General features: G+C 40.1%; 1 protein-coding gene across 2 annotated transcripts in view; it reads right to left on the minus strand.

Moving 5' to 3' along the window:
• LOC106547102 (protein NLRC5) overlaps positions 1-21,242 on the minus strand; it is a 74,619-nt gene that overhangs the window by 28,522 nt on the left and 24,855 nt on the right. For both annotated transcript variants that reach the window (XM_087729211.1, XM_087729209.1), the window contains exons 8-20: positions 20,889-20,978; positions 20,618-20,668; positions 19,573-19,632; positions 15,531-15,614; positions 15,369-15,452; positions 14,155-14,244; positions 12,968-13,033; positions 10,676-10,744; positions 9,797-9,880; positions 7,715-7,804; positions 5,641-5,688; positions 3,725-3,778; positions 2,515-2,595 (exon numbers count right to left, since the gene is read on the minus strand). In XM_087729211.1, the coding sequence (XP_087585337.1) occupies positions 2,515-2,595; positions 3,725-3,778; positions 5,641-5,688; positions 7,715-7,804; positions 9,797-9,880; positions 10,676-10,744; positions 12,968-13,033; positions 14,155-14,244; positions 15,369-15,452; positions 15,531-15,614; positions 19,573-19,632; positions 20,618-20,668; positions 20,889-20,978 (951 nt within the window). The remainder of the gene's footprint in view (positions 1-2,514; positions 2,596-3,724; positions 3,779-5,640; positions 5,689-7,714; positions 7,805-9,796; positions 9,881-10,675; positions 10,745-12,967; positions 13,034-14,154; positions 14,245-15,368; positions 15,453-15,530; positions 15,615-19,572; positions 19,633-20,617; positions 20,669-20,888; positions 20,979-21,242) is intronic.

The following is a 21,242-nucleotide window of genomic DNA, read 5'->3' on the forward strand; positions in this document are numbered from 1 at the left end:
TAATGTTGACTAAAGACATTTACAGCCACAAGAGTAAAAAAATTATCCAAGCAATTTTGGATACACACACACACACACACACACACACACACACACAGGTAACGCTGTCCAATAGAATCAATTACAGGTAGTCCTCGAGTTACGCCCACAATTGAGCCCCAAATCCATGTTGCATTTGTTAATAAAATGGTTGTTAAGTGAATCTGGCTTCCCCATTGAAAGTTGTAAAAGGGGATCACATGACCCTATGTCATTGGAACATGTGAGTCAGTTGCCATGTGTCTGAATTTTGATCACGTGACCATGGGAATGCTGCAATGGTCACATTTTTCAGTGCTGTTGTAACTTGGAATAGTCACTCAATGAACTGCTGTAAGTCGAGGACTACCTGCAAAGTGTTGATGTCAACTCTCCATGATGACATTCCACACATACCTTCGGCGGTTTGAGATGGGTGTATCTATTGGGTAACATGATTTATGATACAGACTGAGGGGAGGAAAGGAACTGGGGCAAAGTTCAGAAGCAGACAAACAAAGCCAAGAAATGGCTGTGAATAAATCTTGCCTAATGAATAATGCCTAATGAAGCTGTTAATAAATCACTGGTTTTTGTATTAAAACATTGGCTCGATTATTATGAATCAGTTACGGCATCATTAGGAAACTTTACAGTTAAATTGGAATTATAACCAGGTTTCAAAGCTTATATGTAACAATTCAGAAATTTTTGTCTCTTGCTTCTTTGTTACTGCAGTTAAATAATGTTGGATAAGATAGTCAAAACAAATGAACAGCTGTAAAAGTAACAATACCCAGCAATCATCTCAGGATGGATTCTACGGGCAATGTAACAATATTTGGAATCATTTAGCAAGGTTAGATTTTTATCTGACTTTAGATATTAAAGATGGAATAAATCTGAATGTCCTGAGAAATTAATAATTAATGGATCCATGTGTGGTGTGAAGGTCTTCATCAACTTCCAATCACAATGGGGACCAGAATTTCTGTAGCTAAGCCAGATACTTATTAAGTGAATTGCTCCTGATTTTACAACCTTTTCCCCTCGGTTATTAAGTGAATTACTCCAGCTGCTTTTGACCGTGATCCTGGGGTTGCTGCAACGGTCATAAGTGCGAGGACATTGTAACTTCAAACAGTCATTAAATGAATAATTTCAAGAGCTTTTATATAAGCCATGGTGGCGCAGTTGTTAGAATGCAGTACTGCAGCTAACTCACTGCTCACTCCAGAGCAGGGGTGTCAAACTCACGATGGCATGTTGTCATCATGTGATGTATTGCAACTTCCCCCCCTTTGCTAAACCGGGGGTGGGCGTGGTCTGTGCATGACACATCTGGCCTATGGGCCGTGAGTTTGACACCCCTGCTCCGGGGGTTCAATCCTGACCAGCTCAAGGTTGATTCAGCCTTCAATCCTTCCAATTCTGCCAACTGGCAGCAGTTCAATCCTGACCGGCTCATAGTTGAGTCAGCCTTCTGTCCTTCCGAGGTTGGCAAAATGAGGACCCAGATTGTTGGGGGCAAATAGGATGACTCTGTAAACCGCTTAGAGAGGGCTGTGAAGCACAGTGAAGCGGTATATAAGTCTAAGTGCTATTGCTAGCGCTATATAGTAAGTCTAATACAAGGAAAAAAATCAGCTATTCTGCAGTCTTCATTTGTAGCTGTTGGCAACACATTAAAATGTGCAAATAGCCTGCCTCTCCTGCACTTCAGAATTTCAATTTGTTCCAATTCTGTAGTAATGCTGGAACTAATAGGCTGCCTGCTGAGTTAAAATTCCTCTTGGCAGAATAATCTGTATTTCTCGTTCATCTTTATCTCAAGTTGTCTGCCTCAGCAGAAAAAACAACTCTTATCACAGCCTTCTCTGAAATCTGCATAAACCCTCTCCAAAAAAAAAAAAAAAAAAAAAAAAAACCCACTGAAGATCTGGGCAGGTTTTAGCTACATTTAGAAGAGGGTAGAAGAAGTTTTACATTCCCAGTCTTTAAAGCGGGGTGGGGGTTGAAACAACTTATTCCAACTTTAACGGAAGCTTTGAAACAGATATTCATCATCACCATGTGGCCAGTAAGTTCGGAGCTATTTTGAACCCAGAACGGAGCCTTTCAGGTGGAAACTGTTTTATAGATTTTCATTTTTGCCTGAAAATAATTTAAAATGGTCGGCTTAAAACATTTCAGATTCAAATCATCCTGTGCAACAGTTTGCATATGTTGGCACTGTTATTGTTCCTTTGGAGAAAGGTTTAACCTAACAACTGCGTCACTCACTTAACAACTGCAATGATTCACTTAACAACTGTAGCAAGAAAGGTTGCAAAATGGAGCAAAATTCACTTAACAACTGTCTAGCTTAGCAACAGAAATATTAGGCTCAATATTGTTCATAAGTAGAGGACTATCTATACTTTGTTTATGCAAACTCAGTTCCATTCTGATTTAAATGGTGGGTAAAGATGTGTGCACATCTGTCACAACACTTACTTGATTTCTGCCAATCCAGAATATTTGGTGAGAATCTCAAAGAGATGAGTCATGTCCAGCCTGATTGCGCAACCCTCCAGGCTGAAAGAGAGGATTATGTGCTGCATTGTAAAGATTTAAATCCAGAATAGGTTGAACCCACCTTCCTTCTGATGTTTTTCCCCAATGCTTTTTCGCTTTTCCAACAGATTCTATAACAATATGGTAGCCCAAAATGAGGGGAAATGATTAATGTTTTTCTTTTGTTTTGCAACTCTTTGAAGATAGTTCTGTAAATAGATAGCTTCAAAAGATACTAGAATTGTTCGAGTAGAGTAGAGTAGAGTAGAGTAGAGTAGAGTAGAGTAGAGTAGAGTAGAGTAGAGTAGAGTAGAGTAGAGTAGAGTAGAGTAGAATAGAATAGGAGTGTAGTGTAGTGTAGTGTAGAGTAAGAGTAGAATATAGAATAGAATATGGAATGGAATGGAATGGAATGGAATGGAATGGAATAGAATAGAATAGAATAGAATAGAATAGAATAGAATTCTTTATTGTCCAAGTGTGATGGGACACACAAGGAATTTGTTTTTGGGGCATATGCTCTCAGTGTAGATAAAAAGACAAGATACATTCGTCAAGAATCATAAGATGCAACACTTAATGATAGCCATAGGGTACAAATAAGCAATCAGGAAACAATCAATATCATTATAAATCGTAAGGATACAAGCCACAAAGTTACAGTCCTGCAGTCATAAGTGGGAGGAGATGGGTGATAGGAACGATGAGAAGATTAATACTAATGCACACTTAGTAAATAGTTTGACAGTTTTGAGGGAATTATTTGTTTAGCAGAGTGATGGCATTTGGGAAAAACCTGTTTTTGTGTCTAATTGTTCTGATGTGCAGTGCTCTATAGCATCATTTTGAGGGTAGGAGTTGAAACAATTTATGTCCAGGATGTTGGGGCTGCCTTTCATGTCCCCGACAGGAGCTGGAGCAAAGGACAGAAACTCACCCCACCCAGGGCAGCCCGTGGGTCTTGAACATAGGCTTGCTAACTTCCAATCCAGTGTCCTAACTACACAAGCCACTGTGCTCCTAGGTATTCGGTCTGTTATTGCCAGGATTTGGGAACATTGAAAGGTTATGTTGCCCCCATAGAGAATGGCAGACGGAGCACCACTGCTTTGGATCTAGGAGCACCCAAAAAGATGAAAATGCAACTTACTAAAAGCAACAGCTGCTCATCTGCTTCCTGGCATGCTCGCTGGCCGGGCTATACCTTTGAAGGGCAAGAAACAAACTAGGTTACTTGACTCAAGGACTTGGTTAGGTTCTGTATTCTTCTTCTAGTGCAGACGTGCTTATCAAGATAGTGCTAACATTTCTTGTTGTTTAACTTCTGAAATGAAAAACTACGGTCCATCTTGTCCAGCACTGATGATGCTACCGAGTGTTCTGAGCCAGGCTTCCTTAGAAAGCAAAAGCAAAGTCTTAGTCCCAACGAAACCTCTTTTAGTTACGTGACTGTGAATTTCTTTCATTCACAGTCAGCAAGGCTTATCAAACAGTCTTTCAAAGGAATGTTTATCCACACGCACCTTATCCCATTAGGATAAGGGTATCCAGACACAGAGCAAATCAAAACTTGGCACAGAGTTTCTCAGAAACAGAACTTTCCAGACCGATGAACGATTTTTTTCCTGCAAAAACCCACTACCCATTCGTTCCTCTTTTGTTTCCTATGGGAAGGGCCAATCACCTCCAAAGTGTTGCTTTATTCCCAATGCCCTGCTTTCTTAGTTGTTCTTGTTTTCTGACAGCTCTGCACACTGGCAACAGGCTCCAGCTGTTCCTCTGCCTCGCTGCTGTCTAGCTTAGAGAGCATCAAGGGCTCCTCATTTCAATCCTGAGCTACAACTATTCTCCTTTATTGATACCTTCTGAACTTGTGTTACCCAGTCTTTTTAGTTGGAGATGCTAGGTGTTGGACTGATAAACTTCTGCAGGCAAAACATCTGGATCTTCAGTGTTGAGTGATATCTCAAATGGTTGACCAACAAGCATCTTTATACCAAGATCGGAAGAAATCTGACAGCATCTTTTTCAACTAACATGGTTTATTTATTGTGCGCCCCAAACTGATGTCTTTTAATAAAATGTATTAGTAAAGATGCTGCCATATTCTGTCTGATTTTAGGCTATCATGGATCAAAAGAGCTCTCCTCCTATAATATTCAAAATTGGGGGCTATATTTCTTTTGGGATCCTTGTATATTTGTTTATTGCTTCTAGCAAGTTCATAGTGAAACAGAGGTGAGATGGAAAAATTTTCAGGAACTTAAAACGAATTCCTTCCCTGAAAAAAAAATCCATAGCAGAGATCCATTTCTTTTTTAAGTTTTATGTAGCTGCTGAAAGACCTCCACTAGGACTTCCAAGAGTGACCAAAAAGGAATTTTTAAAAAAGTTATAGGTAGTCCTTAAGTTACAACCACAATGAAGCCCAAACGTAGTGTTGCTAAGTGGAAGATTTGTTAAGAGACATGTACCCCATTTTATGATCTTTTTTACCGTGGTTGTTAAGTGAATCACTGCAATTGCTAAGTTAGCAACATAGTTGTTAAGTGAATCTGGGTTCCCCGTTGACTTTGCTTGTCAGGTCGCAAAAGGTGATCACATGACCCCGGGACACTGCAACCGTCATAAATATGAGTCAGTTATCAGTGTCCAAATTTGGATCACGTGGGAATGCTGCAACAGTTTAAGTCTAAAAAATGGTCATAAGTCACTTTTTTTAGTGCCCTTGAAACCCTTAATGGTCACTAAATGAACTGTTGTAAGTTGAGGACTACCTGTACTTCTAAAAAAAAAAAAACCCATCCCTTGGTGCTGATAGCAATGCAGAGGGTTTTTTTAAACATGGGTGGGGAAAAAAGTTGCTTCTGTCACACAGTGAAGTTTAAATAGTAGTACAGTCCCTTGGTCCAACCTAGTGAAGGTCCATTGATTTTTAATTGAAATACTGGATCAGAAATGGGCAAATTTTGAAACCTGAATGCAAAATTGAACCCAGCATTAATCCATAATCAAGATAAATCCTTCCTGAAAAGAAAGGTACATCAAAATGAAGACAATCCTCACCTTATATGTTCTCCGAAGCGTAAGCGACATCTCTGGATGCTTCCCAAACTATGAGAGAATGTGGAAATGCTATGAGTAAAGTGATTCATCTAAATGAATGTAGCATCCCAGTTTCTCAAGTGAGATGAATTTGACTTCTCAACCAGGATTTTTCAATTGTGCAGCAACTTGATGTGATATCTCCACTCTGAGCCCATCTCCACAGATATGGGTTTAAGGTAGTTGCTGTCTTTGCTATGGACAAGCTTTGAAAAACAATCCAATTCCAGCTAATTAATTTGCATAAATATCATTCCTACTCTTTTCAGCCAGCCTATTGTAAAATGCAGAAAGAGCTATAAATAAGGAGAAATGTTGCTGAAATATTGCTATGGTGCAATGTTTCTCCGACAATATTAAAAATGCATGGAATTCAAGTCCCAGAATTCTCCAGTCAGAATTCTGACTTAACATTCCCTAAGGTTGAGATACACTCAGTGGTGGGATTCAGCCAGTTCGCACCACTGGTTGTTAAGTTTCTGAGCAATTTGGTGAACTGGAGGTTGGAAGAAATCATTAGGGCAGAGAAGCGGTTATTAAGTTATTTGAATCCCGCCACTGGATACACTGCGATTGTGGTTAAAGACTCTGTGGTAGAAACTGGGAGGTGGGTGAGTTCTACTCCCGTGTTCAGCTCAAAAGCCAACTGAGAAGTTAAGACCAGTCTTAAGGCCATTTACTCTTTGCTTTGAACCTGCGCAAATAAACTTTTCCTTCTCTAAAGTGCTGGCTTGGGTCCCATCGTTTCTACTACATTCTCAACCCTAGGAAGAGGGCAAAGACAAAAAAGGTTGCCAAGAAAACTGGAAGGTCTACTCCAAGCTATTGTCTAGACCTGTGATGGAGAACCTATGCCACAGGGGGCACGCAGAGCTCTCTCTTTGGGCACACCAGCCATTGTCCAGCCCAGCTCCACCGCGTATGCACACATACCTCCCGCCAGCTAGCTGGTCTTTGGGTCTCTGCTGTGTATACACGGGGGGGGGCTTGAGGGGACACATGCACGCATGCGGGGGCAGGATGCATGCACAGGGGGCACTGCGCGAGGCCCCAAAATGCATTCCTTTGGGCCTGGAAAGCCTCCTGCACCAACATGGAAGCCAAAAATGGGAGGGGGTTGGGGCACATGTGTGGGGGAGAGGGAATTGCATGCACTATGAGCGGGGATCATGCATGCGTGGGGGCAGGGCATGTCACACACACACACACACACACACACATTGCATATGGGTATACGCATGTGCGTACACTTTTGGCACATGACGATCAAAAGGTTAGCCATAACTGATCTAGATCATGGATGTCAAACTCGATTGTGTCACCTGACGTATCGCGACGTATCATGATATTTTTTGCTTTTGCAGAGCCATCCCGCGGACCACCAATGTAACAAGCCTGGTCTAGACTGACCTGAAGGCACAAAACAGGCACACAAACAAACAAGAAACCTTCAAACCCAAATCACCCAATTGCATTAGAACAGGGGTCTGCCAACTGCGGCTCTGAAGCCGCATGTGGCCCTTTCCTCCCTCTGCTGCGGCTCTGTCACCGGTTGGCGCCACAATTTTGAGAGGAGCTTCCGGTGGGGATGGGGGGAGAGAAGCACAGTGAGCCAGGAGAAGACTCTATGGCAAGGGGAGGGTTTTCCAGTTGTCTCCACACTAGATAGGGCTTTTGGTTAAGACAGGTAGAGGAAAAAGTACGCTGCGCTAGGAGGAGACTCTATGGTGGGGGAACTGAACTTCCGGTCAGCTCCAGAATTGAACAGGGGGCTTCCGGTTAGGACCTTTGTGGCTCCCGGTATTTTTTTTCCTGTGGGGAACGGGTCCAAATGGCTTTGAGTGTTTACGTTTGCCAACCCCTGCCTTAGAACACAACTTCCTCCAGTCCCAACCATTCAAGAGATTTGCCCCTGGAGATAAAGACTTCCGTTGATAAAGATGTAGTACGAGAGACTGGACCAAAGACTGCAAACCTGTTGGATTGAGAAGGTCAATGGTGAAGAACTGGGGTGTTGTTGTTTTTTTTTACATACCCTAAATGCACTGAAGTGATATGTTCTACACCAGAGAAGAATTCTAGCAAGGAAATGACACCATGCAGTGACATTTGGTTATTATCCAGACTGGAAGGAAAGAGAACAGAAATGGTCATTGCCAGGAACACAAATATGATTACAATCTATACAGAAGCTAATCTGACCGCAGAGAGTTCCTTTCATGGTATTCAAAGCTCTAAGCACCTTGTCCTAGCTACTTGGTATTGGTACATGAGGGTAAAAAAACCAAAAACATAAATTAAATAGGCTGATATTTTGAATGTTGTAATGCTGCTCATTTTCAGTTCTCTCTCTCTCTCTCTCTCTCTCTCTCTCTCTCTCTCTCTCTCTCTCTCTCCCTCCCTCCCTCCCTCCCTCCCTCTCTCTCTCTCACTCACACACACGCATCAGGAGCATATAAAATAATGGCTTTGAAAGTATGGAGCCTGAAAATGTGTGTGGACTTCAATTCCCAATATGCCCCAGCCAGCATGCTGAAGTCCAGACATCTTCAAGTTCCCTACAAAATTATTAATACAAAATAATATAAAAATAGCACTTAACAAAAATTGTAAGTTCCCGTCATCAAAAAGTGGCGAACTCAAGAATAAAACTCAAGGCCATGCAAGACACTAGGGAGAAAGGAGGATTTGGCGTACCAGATTGGGAACTTTATTATACTGCGGCCACTCTTACATGGCTAAGAGAATGGATAATGTTGAGAAATAAAAGATTACTCAAATTGGAAGGCCATGACCTCCAAGTAGGAAGGCATGCCTTCCTTTGGTATGAAAAAGGACCTGCACATAAATATTTCAGTAGACATTATATCAGACAGTCCCTATTATTAATATGGAACAAAATTAAACACAACCACTACACCAAAATACCCATTTGGCTATCTATGATGGAAGCATACATACATCCAAATTTAATCAATATGGAAAATATAGTTACATATAAAGAGTTATTGAACAGACAGGGGGAGATTAAAACTAGACTAGAATTGACATCACAAGGGGTACAAGTAGAATGTTGGCCTTATTTACAGATACAGTCAAGGTTTGCACAGGATAGAAAGAAGGAAGCTATTGCCAAAGACTACACAACATTAGATAAACTTTTGATACAGACAGAAAGCAGGCTGATTAAAGTGTTATAGAGATTTTTGTTGGAATATAAACTAGAGGAGAAGCATGTCAAAGAAACAATGGTCGCCTGGGCAAAAAAATTCGGTTACAATGTGGAATTGGCTAAGTGAGAAAAACTTTGGATACTTAATCAGAAACTAACAATGGCTACGGCGTATAAAGAAAACCTTTATAAGATGTTCTATAGATGGCATCTCCCTCCAGCACGGCTCTCCAAAATGTTTAAAAATCTGGATCCAAATTGTTGGAAGTGTAAAAAAAAAACACCAGGCACTTTTTATATGTGGTGGACGTGCAATGAGGCAAAAAATTATTGGAAAATGATTCAATCATGGTTAGAACAAATGGTGGGAGACCAAATCTTCTTTAAACTGGAAATTTTTCTCCTAGGTATAATACCAGAGGAGTATAAGTAAGATACACTTTATTTAATTATTCATGTTCTAACTGCGGCGCGCATAACTTATGCACAATATTGGAAAAAAGAAAATACACCATCAGAGCTAGATATAATCAGAAAAGTGTTGGCCTGTGCAGAAGCAGATAGGCTCACTCTTGAACTTAAAAATAAAGGGGAATCAGAATATTTAGAAGTCTGGAATAGATTTTATGACTGGTATAAGACAAAGTGACAAGACCTGAACAAACTGTATATACTGTGATTGGACAGAAGGACCGATGATGTATTAAGTAGGCTAATTGTTAATAGTTGTGACTAGCTGTATATAATGTGAATGTATAGTCACTCCGATTTTGCGGTACTGCATTGTTTTAAATGTAAAAATAATAAAAATATATTGAAAAAAAAAAGTGGTGTACTCCAGAAAATGTCTACAATGGGAACTACGGTAGGTCAGGATTATTTAAGAGCTGTCTGAGGATCCTTATCTCTACAGATATGACTAATTAAAGAGAAACCTTTACTTACATTAAAGAATTCAAATTCTTCAGATTTTGGATGGAATTCATTATCTTCAGAACTCCTGAGTCCCCGAAAGAATTATTTGACAAACTGATGATAGGAGAAAGTAAAGAATGCAAAGAAGAGATTACTAATCCAATGTGCATATTTATCTTCTGTTATTGCATATTCTACTTTAGACTGTGAATATAATTGAGACAATATTTTAATTTTATTGATTTGGGCACAGGACCCAGTGGAATATTTCAAAATATTTAGATGCATCCAAAGGTGGGTTGTTCATTTTTTTACTACCAGTTCAAGTGTGCTCCCAAGTGATGCTTCTGTGCAATACTTCTGACACGCGCAAAAACTTATATGCATGCGCAGAAGCGTCCGTGCAGGTGGGTGAAGCTTCCCGCCGCCACTACTACTGGTTCACCTGATCCGGGCCAAACTGGGAACAATCCACCTCTGGATGCATCCCAATGTATCTTCTCCAAAATGGAAGCTTCTGGAACACTAATATGTACATATTGATGCAGACATCCAAAATTTCAAAATGCTCCCAAGCTCAGGACATTCACATTAATTGACAAGAATGAATACTCATTCTACTTCTAATTCACTGCTGCAACTTCTCAGCGCTTAGCACAAGTTCTTGAGATCTTCATCATGAAAATGATTACCTTCCAAGCTAATAAAGAAGGAAAATCACCATTCAAGTGCTGATTAAGCCAGGTAAGTCTAAAACCTCTTATGCTAGGTTTACACAACATAGTAAACCCTAAACCTGGTTCAGAAAATTTTTAGATTCTTGATGGTGTTTCTCAGAACCAGTGACACATACAATGCTCTTTTTCCTCCAAGCATCTAGAGGACCAAACTAAGTAGATATTAACAAACCATATTTCCTTTGATGTCAGCTCCATCCGTTGACATTTGTTTAATTGGACATCATGAAAACTGTAATTCCTGTAACAAAGGCAAATGACAAAATAGTATACAATGGGTACAAGGAACCAACACCAGAAGTCCAGCAATGTGATTGGTCAAATGTGGCTAGAAATCGACTATATGGTAGAGGACAGAGAGAACGGCCTTGAAGGTTGACAGGAAGAGCCACTACCAAGGCCATGGTGTCATCAAAGGAGGCTGGCCAAAAAAGGAACTTGAGGAAACATCTCAGATAAGCCATTCATTCCCTAGTTCACATGAAGATAAATTGAGGGAGGGGGAAGCACCCTGAGATTTGTAAAATTCTGTCACTATAGATTATCCATAAAAATAGTCCTTACCTAATACAATACAATACAATACAATAGCAGAGTTGGAAGGGACCTTGGAAGTCTTCTAGTCCAACCCCTGCCTAGGCAGGAAACCTTATACCATTTCAGACAAATGGCTCTCCAACATCTTATTAAAGACTTCCAGTGTTGGGGCAGTCACAACTTCTGGAGGCAAATTCTGTTCCACTGATTAATTGTTCTAACTATCAGGAAATTTCTCCTCAGTTCTAAGTTGCTTCTCTCCTTGATTAGTTTCCACCCATTGCTTCTTGTTCTACCCTCAGGTGTCTTGGAGAATAGTTTGACTCCCTCTTCTTTGTGGCAACCCCTGAGATATTGGAACATGGCTATCGTGTCTCCCCTAGTCCTTCTTTTCATTAAACTAGACATACCCAGTTCCTGCAACCGTTCTTTATGTTTTGGCCTCCAGTCCCCTAATCCTCTTTGTTGCTCTTCTCTGCATTCTTTCTAGAGTCTCCACTTCTTTTCTACATCGTGGCAACCAAAACTGAATGCAGGATTCCAAGTGTGGCCTTACCAAAGCATTATAAAGTGGTATTAACACTTCACGTGATCTTGATTGTATCCCTCTATTAATGCAGCCTAGAACTCTGTTGGCTTTTTTTGGCAGCAGCTGCCCATGGCTGGCTCATATTTAAATGGTTGTCCACACTAGGACTCCAAGATCCCTCTCACAGTTACTACTATTGACCACTTATACTGTACTTGTGCTTTTTGTTTTTGTTTTGTACTTCTCTCTCTCTCTCTCTTTCTCTCCCTCCCTCCCTCCCTCCCTCCCTCTCTCTCTCTCTCTCTCTCTCTCTCTCTCATGCACACATACACACACACCTATCAATCCATCCATTATCCATTATCTGCACTCTTTTTAGAGTCTCCACATCTTTTTTACATCGTGGTGAAATAGATTTCATAGTCTGGTGTTAGGTATGAAGAATCAAGACCACACATTAAGTTCCAGTTAAGATGAATCACAAATCACATTTTTTGCCTACTCTAATCAGCCAAGGGTCAGCACCAGGGGTGGGATCCTACCAGTTTAACAACCGGTTCGCTGAGCGCATCTGAAGTGCCTGACAAGTGTTGCGCATCCGTGCACAGTTCACAAGAAAACAGCTGAGGCGCAACAATCCATTCTGCTGCACCTATCAGCTGGGCTAAAAACCAAGGAAATATATGTAGGTAGAGCCCAGGGGCAGGTGGGTGGGCATGCCTGAAGGTCAGAGCGAACCGGTTCACTCCCAGCTGATCTTTGGAGCTACCTGTTTGCCCGAACTGGGCCAAACATGTAGCCTCCCACCTTCCAATGCAATCCCACAGAGTTGGCCTCCTTAGGGTGCCGTTGGCCAGACAGTGTCGGCTAGTGACCCCCAGGGGGAGAGCCTTCTCTGTGGGAGTGCCTCCCCTCTGGAATGAGCTGCCCCCCGGAGCTTCGCATAATCCCGCGACCTCTGGTCCTTCCGACGCACCCTAGTTGGCTTTTCCAGCAAGCCAGCCTGGCCTGAACAAAACAAAATAAATTATTGATTATTGTTAATTTTAATTGATTTTTTAAATGTTATTGTGAATCTTAATTGGGTTTGTTTTTTGGATATTCTATCTAATTTTTTTTAACTTTTGTAATATGTGTTCTTTTTTAATGTTGTACGCCGCCCTGAGTCCTTGGGAGAAGGGCAGCATATAAATCCAATAAACCAAACCAAACCAACCATAAACCAAACCAAACCAGAATCCCACCCCGATCAGCACTGAATTGATGCTAGATAAGAATCAATGGAATTCAAAAGGAGTTAGGCCATTTCTAGCATCGTCCTGACTGCCGGCTGATAACTCGCTTGATTCTGCCTGCTCTTCTCCAACATTTGGTCTTCCTTGAAGGTCTGACACATACCTTGACTGAGTAGCATCAGGGCCCTCTTTATTCACAAAGGTCAAAACAGCAATTTGTTGATCAATGCTAGAGAGAAAAGAGAGAGTTTTGCAAGATCATGCCTTTTTTTTAAATACTTTTTTATTTTTTGTTCTCTTGCAGTGTATACATTTTAAGTATACACTCACAGAATTGTTCTTCATCTTTACATTTGTCATTCTTATACATTTGTTATTTAATAGGTTATAATATACAGTTTGGGTTGCTTTATTTACCATCCCTTCCGCCTGTTGTAACACCACCTTGTTTTCTCTTTCTTTTCTCCCTCCCTCCCTTCTCTACTTCCTTCCTTTCTCCTTTCCTTCCCCTTCCTTCTCCCCTTACCTCTCCCCTACTCCTACTCTTCCTCTTCCCCTTCCCATCCTCTCTCCTACTCTTTCTCTCCCTTCCATCCTCCTCTTCTTTCCCCCCTTTTAAGATCATATCTTGATACTAAAGTTGACAAAAGATCTGCAGGAAATAGCCTAAGAAATGATGCACGAACACACTGTTCCATGCACCTCCATTTCCCGTGGTGAGAAGTTCCAGAAGCCCAGTGCCCATTCAGATTTCATTCCCTTTGAAGCAGGCTATTCTATACAGGTAGTCCTCTACTTACAACTGTTTGCTTAATGTCCATTCAAAGTTACAATGGCAATCAAGCTAATGAATTACAACCTGGCCTTGCAGTTACGACCATCATACCATCCTTACAATCATGTGTGAGTGCATGGCAACTGACAGTTGCAATGTCCTGGGATCATGTGATCACTATTTGTGACCTTCCCAGTGAGATTCCAACAAGCAGTCAATGGGAGAAGCTGGATTTAATGACTGCATGATTCACTTCACAATTGCAGTGATTCACTTAACAACCGTGGCAAAAAGGTTGCAAAATTTTGTGTGATTCACTTAACGGCCATCTTGTTTAACAATGGAAATTGGTCCAATCGTGGTCATAAGCCAAGGACTACCTGCATTTGATTTAGAAATAAATTGATTCTGCATAAGTGCAAACATGCAATTCAAACTTTTCCAGGGAACATTCGGCCAATCAAAAGTGGGCACATATAAGAAAGCTAAAATGCTTCTGCTGCTCAACCTTCAGCCCAAAATTGTAACAACATCCAAAAATGAATTGTTCTTGTCTTGATTCGCCCCATGCATACCTGGCTTCCAGTTTCACAACATTTGGGCAAAGATTCACCAAGTCCAGGAGATGAAAAATGCTCTTAAGCGAGAGCTGGTTGTTGCTTAAACTGCAGAGAACCAAATCACATCACAAGAAAGAGAGATTGTTAGAAAACAGCTACAACAATAAATGCCACATTAATATTAACTGGTGGCTTGGTGCAGAGGTGTCCAACCTTGGCCACTTTAAGTCGTGTGGACCAACTCCCAGCATGGCTGACTGGGGAATTCTGGGGAAATGAGCAACTTTTATTTCAAGACAGACTGCAATGTATGGGTTGTGTGTCTCTGAGTTTGTTGTTGTTTGGGGAGGTGGTGACTCTGAATTGTCTTGGCATCTATGTCCACTAGCTCATGCAACCTTCTGGATAATGTTTTTCGAGGTTCTTCCTAGGGCTGAGAGAGAATAACTGGCTCAAGGCCACCCAGCTGTGTCTCTAAGCTTATGGCAGGCAAAACTCAGTTTGAATGTACTTTAGAGCGCAAAAAATCAATTGGTGGTCCTTGACTTACAATCACAATTGGAACCAGGTTTTCCATTGATAAGCATGGTGGTTATTAAGTGAGTCAAGCCCAATTCTATGTCTTTTCCATAGTTGTTAAGCAGATCACTGGAGTTGTTAAGTGGATTGTGCGTTTGTTAAGCGTATCTGGCTTCTCCCATTAACTTTGCTTGTGAGAAGCCAGCTGGAAGATGCCAAATGGTGATTGCATGAATCTGGAACATGATAACAAATGTAAATATATGTTGGTTGCCAAGCAACTGAATTTTGATCACATCACCATAGGGATGCTGTGATGGTCATAAGCACAAGGACTTGTCATAAGTCACTTTTTTCAGTGCCGTTGCAACTCTAAGCAGTTGCTAAACAAATGGTTGTAAGTCAAGGACTACCCATATTAGGAATCAAATAGCACTTAGACTTATATGCTGCTTCACAGTGCAATCTCTCTAAGCGGTGTACAGAGTCAGTATATTGTCCCCAACAATCTGGGTCCTCATTTTACTGACCTCAGAAGGTTGGAAGGCTGAATCAACCTTGAACCAGAGAGAATCAAACTACCGAACTGCTGGCAGTCAGCAGTCAGCAGAATTAGCCTGCAATACTGCATTCTAACCACTGCGCCACCACTGCTCTTGCAATCAAATGCATTTTCATATTAAATGAAAAAGGCATATTTTCAGACTTACTTCAGAGGACCAGAAATGCACATCTTGGACATCACAGTCATGAGTATTCTGCATCCTTCATCACCAAGCTGGTTATCTGATAAACTGACACATTTCTTCAAGTTAGTAATAATTGAAACACCTCTTTCTGCTTACAGGTATTTGGAAAGAATGGCTACCTACTTGATTTCAGACAGGTGGGAACAGTTCTGGAGAATGTCTCCCAACTCCTCTGCCCTTTGTGAATCTAACTGGCAATCTTGCAATCTAAACACCACAAGAAGAAAGCAGCAATCGTGAATACATTTTTAGTTGACTTCATTCATCATTTTTATACCTGTTTGGGGCACATGAACTCTTGCAAGCTCATTAACATTATTCCTTATGCCCTATTATTGTTGCCAATATGGGAAGACACAAACTCAAGCTGACTAACACAACAGCTAAGTCATGGCGTAACAGAATATCAGAGCTGGAAGGGACCTTGGGGGTCTTCTAGTCCAATCCTCTGTTCAAGCAGAAAACCCTATACCATTCCAGAGAAATGGCTGTCCAATCTCTTCTTAAAAACATCCAATGTTGGAGCACCCACAGCAGCCAGAGATAAGCCATTCGACTGATTGTTCTCACTGTCAGGAAATTTATCCTTGCTTTTAGGGTGGATCTTTCTTTGATAAGTTCCCATTCATTACTTCTTGTCTTGCCTTCAGGTACTTTGGAGAATAAGTTATCCCCCTTTTCTTTGTGACGCCTCTCAAATATTGAAAGACTGCTAATATCACTCCTAGTCCTTCTCTTTGTTAGACTGGACATATGCTTGTCTAATATTGCTTTGTTGAATCAACCACAAGTCGATAAAATCACAGATTGGCTTAATACAATTCTCCAATCTGGTGGTCCTACAAACATGTTTGTCATCATCTAGCTAGCAAGCCAACGCATCTGAAAGGCATAAAGTTAGAGAAGGCTTTGTGAGAGCTATAAAAATATTGATGCCTCTAATATTGGTGTTGGGAAAGACTCCTAAGAATACCACGCACAAAATGTTTTACAGATGGCACCTGGCACCAACAAGGTTAGCTAAAATCTTAACAAATACCTCCCCAAAATGTTGGAAATGAGAATCAATACACAAAACATATTACCATTTATGACCTGTGAGAAGACTAAATTTTTTTGGAAAAGGATCAAAAATTGGCTGGAGGCAATAACAGGGGTTAAAATAGAATGGAAACCTGAAGTTTTTTTATTAGGAATAATGTCTGTGAAATACAAAAAAGAAATCCAGTATTTAATACTACATATAATTACAGTGGCAAGGATTGCCTTTGCCCAGAAATGGAAAAACAAATTAATTCCAAGCGAAGATGAAATAATAAGAAAGGTTATGGACTGTGCCGAAATGGACAAACTAAGTAAAGAAATCCAGGAAAAAGAAGAATCAGAATTCTACCAGATATGGGATCAATGGTATAGGTGGATGGAGGAAAGAAACAAGAATCAATGAAGGAATATAACAAAACTCAAAAAATAATAGTTATGAGTAAAATAAGAGGGTTAAGAATGGTGAAATCCAAATGAAATACAATAGAAGGGGAAATAATATAAGGTGAGCGGTATTGATTGATAATTGCTATTAGAAAGAACAGGAAGTTCCTGTTCGTATTGTATTGTATAAATGTGGTGTGCGTCTAATTTTTGTGACTGTGTATTTTACATGTTTGTTAATAAAAATCTTTTTTTAAAAAGAATACCATGCACAACCAAGAAAACAAACGGATGGATTGTTGAATAAATCAACCCCGAGTTGTCACTTGAGGCACAAATGACCAGGCTCAAATTATGCTACTTCAGATACATTTTGCAAAGACGCAGGTCTCTGAAGAAGGCGGAAGGAAAGAAAAGAAAAAGATAGAAGAGCAGCGTTGAATGGGACCTTGGAAATCTTCTAGTTCAATCCCCTGCTTGAGCAGGAGACCCTATACCAGTGGTGGCGAACATTTTTCTTATGGTGTGCCAAAAATGCATGCGCATGCCCACTCAATCCTCTCTGCCCACCTGCGCATGCATGTGCAACCCCCTGTGCATGCACATGCGACCTCCCTTTCATGCATGCACGCATGACAGCCCCTGTGCATGCATGCATGACGCCCCCCCAGTTTCCAGGGGCTTTCCTGAAGCCAGGGGAGGACAAAATTGGCTTCCCCTGGCCCTCTGGAAGGGAGAAAAATCAGCTGGCCAGTCCGTGCATGTGTGCCAGAGCTGACAGCTGGCGTGCCACCACCAAATATGGCTCTGTGTGCCACATGCCATGGGTTCACCATCACGGCCCTATACCATTCCAGACACATGGCTATCCAATCTCCTCTTAAAAACCTCCAGTGATGAAGCTCCCACAACTTCTGGAGGTGAGCTGTTCCACTGGTTAATTGTTCTCACCATTAGGAAATTTCTCTTTAGTTTTAGATTGCTTGTCTCCTTGATTAGTTCCATTTATTGTTTCTTGTCTTGCCTTCTAGCACATTGAAAAATAGGTTGACTCCTTCTTCTTTACGTCAGCCCCTCAAATATTGAAATCTTGCTAGCATCATTTGTTTGGGATGGTATAGTGGGGACAGAGGGTGGACTAGAAAACCTCCAATGTCCCGTCCTATGATTTTGGATGACCAACAGCAAGGGGGATGGAGTCAGTTACAGCAGCAATGGGACCAATTTAGTGACTAATCATCCTGGAGAGAATCTATCAATGTGAACACTGGGAGTGGAAAAAGCAACAACATAATCAATCAATCAAAATAAATATTCCAATATATTTAATATATCCAATATAAATAAATATTCCAATATATTTCTCTTTCACTGGAATTTCAGAATAGGGCTATAGTTTATAGGACTATAAATGTTTCAGGAATAATCCAGAAATGTATTTTGAATCTAGTACAAGTAGAGAACTAGGACTTTTCTATTGCTGTTCAAGTTTTCACAGGAATCTTTTACAGATATTTAATTTAATAGCTAGAACAGTGAAGGGTTGTACAGATAGTCCTTCACTTACAACAATTCATTTAGTGACTGTTTGATGTTACAACGGCACTGAAAAAAGCAACTGATGACCATTTTTCACACTTATGACCTTCGTAGCATTCCCATGCTCATTGTGATCAAAATTCAGATCTTTGGCAACTGGTTCATGCTTACGACCGTTGCTTTGTCCCAAAGTCAGGTGATTTTGACAAGCAAAATCAATGGGGAAGCCAGATTCACTTAACAACTGTGTTACTAACTTATCCACTTATGACACAAGTGACAAGAAAGGTGGTCAAATGGGGGCAAAACTCACTGAACCAAATGTCTCACTTAACAACAGACATTTGTTGCGCTCAATTGTGGTCATAAGTCTAGGACTGCCTGTGCAATGAGTAAGGACACATAGTTATTATAGCTAATTGTTTGAAGAGAGCTGGCCACTAGGTGAGGTAACCTAAACTGTGATTGATTGCTATGAGGGGGACATTTCTTCTTTCCCGCCTTTTTTCTTCTGCATGTGCTGTGTGAGAATTTACCTCAGGATGTTCCTGCTGTGTTGATTTACCTAATGATGCTCCCGCTTGCCCCACTATCTAGTTTGCCATACATGCAGTTGCAAAATACATTTATTGATATAAAACTATCAGCTTGTGTCAGCGTCTCCAATTATTTGGACACCGACGGTGCATTTCCCTGACAAATCTCCCCAAATGCATCCGTCTGGCAAATTGCATGAATTCTTAGGGGTGCTGAGTTCAAACAACTGCAACTTTTGAATGGAAACCTGAAATTTAACCAGCTGCTTTAGTGATGCTGGGTTCACGCATGATCTGAAGTCACTTTTCTGAATTTTTTTTTCAAAGATGTACATGCCGTGTTGTTTGGGCTGTCTTGTCATAAAATCCCAAATTAAAAATCATCTGCATACATTATTGTTATAAATACAGTATGATGCATTAGAGCTTTATTGTATTCTCAAATAATTTTAAGGTATAGGGTCTCTCTCATTTCCCCCCCCCCCCAAATTCTGGGTATATCTTCATGTAATAAAGCCCCTGTGTTTGTTATTTAAAACAAACTTAATTGTTTGTTAATTGTTATTTGTTAATTAAAAACATGCACAAATCTAAAAATACTACTTGGATAAACTTTTTTTAAAATGTGCCACCGATAAATTCTGACATACAGAGATACTTACTGTAAAATTAAACTGGGTTTAGGAGCAATTTCTTCTTCATTAATTCCCATATCTTTTAATCTGAAACCATGACATACAGTCAATATGAATTGATTGAGATTTGATTGAGACTATAGATAATAATATACAGAGATTTTGGCTTTAAATTGAAAAAAAAACTTCTTTTTATGTCATGAAAACAAATAGATGTACTCTTATTAATTTTATACTGACCATTACTTGTATGACTTCGGTCATTATCTGTCCATTTATAGGTTTGGTGTTACCTTTTTTGAAAGTACATCTCTATTTTAAGTAAAAATAAATTGAAATGCACATGCACACACAATGCAAAAAAAATAACTAGTTCAATTGAGACTTTCAAAACATCCCAGAAAATCATTGGGATTTAAATTAATCCTAAATCCTACTTTTTTTTTCAATTTGGAAAATAAACTTCTGTCCTCTTAAAACTTTTTTCCTTTGGTCTGCCCAATGTTGCAATTTCTGTCTTTTGGACTTCTTTAAATATAGAGTAATATAGAATAGAGCTGGAAGGGACCTTAGAGGTCTTCTAGTCCAGCTCCCTGCTCAAGCAGGAGAACCTATGCTAATTCAGATAAGTGACTGTTTAGTCTCTTCTTAATGTGATGGGAGGTTAATATGATTAACCTCTGCCAATTTTTCTTTAAAAGGAATTTCAGAAATTACTGTGAACCAGAATAACCAGATTAACAGAATAATGGAATTGGAAGGGACTTTGGAGGTTTTCTAGTCCAATTCCCTACTCAACCAGAAGACCTTACACTATTTTGGACAAATGGTTGTCCAATCTCTACTTGGAAACTTCCAGTGAAAGCGCACCCACAACTGCCAAAAGCAATTAATTCCATTGATTAATTGTTCTGTCCTCCTTAGTTCTAGGTTGCTTTTCTCCTTGATTGCTTATTGTCCTGGCTTCAGATACTTTGGATAATAGGTTGACTCCATCAGCTTTGTGGCAGCCCTTCAAATATTGAGCACTGTTAACATATCACCCTTTAATTCCTTAAAACCAGTTTCTCACCTAGGTTCTTTTGGAGACAGGTTGACAAAGGAGATTATTAAGGTGCTCTTCCTGGAAAAAGAAATGGAAAAATAATATATGAGTTGAGTTTTGCTACCCATCCAACAAAACAGCTTCATGGAACAGCATTAATGACAGTTGTCCACAAGGCTAGCAATCTGCTATTTATCTCATAATCAAGAGATAAAGAATATCTTATTTTAAGACAGGGGAGTGGGGGAAGAATTCTCCTATGGCTTTTTTTTCTCTTGCAATCTTTGGCAGTTGGTACCTTATTTGAAGCTTGGAAACTCTTGGACAATTTGCAGCTGCTTTGCTGAAGGCCAGGACGGTTCCTGCAGACATCTTGTTATCGCTTAAACTGTTTAAAATATAATAAACTTGCTGTTGCAAATCCATGGCAATTACTTGCTAAGCAGAAAATATCATTGAATGTTTCAGAGAATAAAATAAGTTGTTTTGTGACCATCCCAGTCTTTTCTATTTTATGAATTAGACTTTTATCTCAAATACAAAATATTGTTTTGTATGGCGTCAAGCCACAGTTTGCTGAACTATGTTTCGAGATTGTGTGTTCATACATTTCATTAAACCAGGGTGTGATAGTTGTTTTTATTTTAGCTGA

Source organism: Thamnophis sirtalis, unplaced genomic scaffold, assembly GCF_051295495.1.
Source record: "Thamnophis sirtalis isolate CommonGarterSnake01/CBP01778 unplaced genomic scaffold, rThaSir2_p1.2 scaffold_14, whole genome shotgun sequence".
Classification (NCBI taxonomy): domain Eukaryota; kingdom Metazoa; phylum Chordata; class Lepidosauria; order Squamata; family Natricidae; genus Thamnophis; species Thamnophis sirtalis.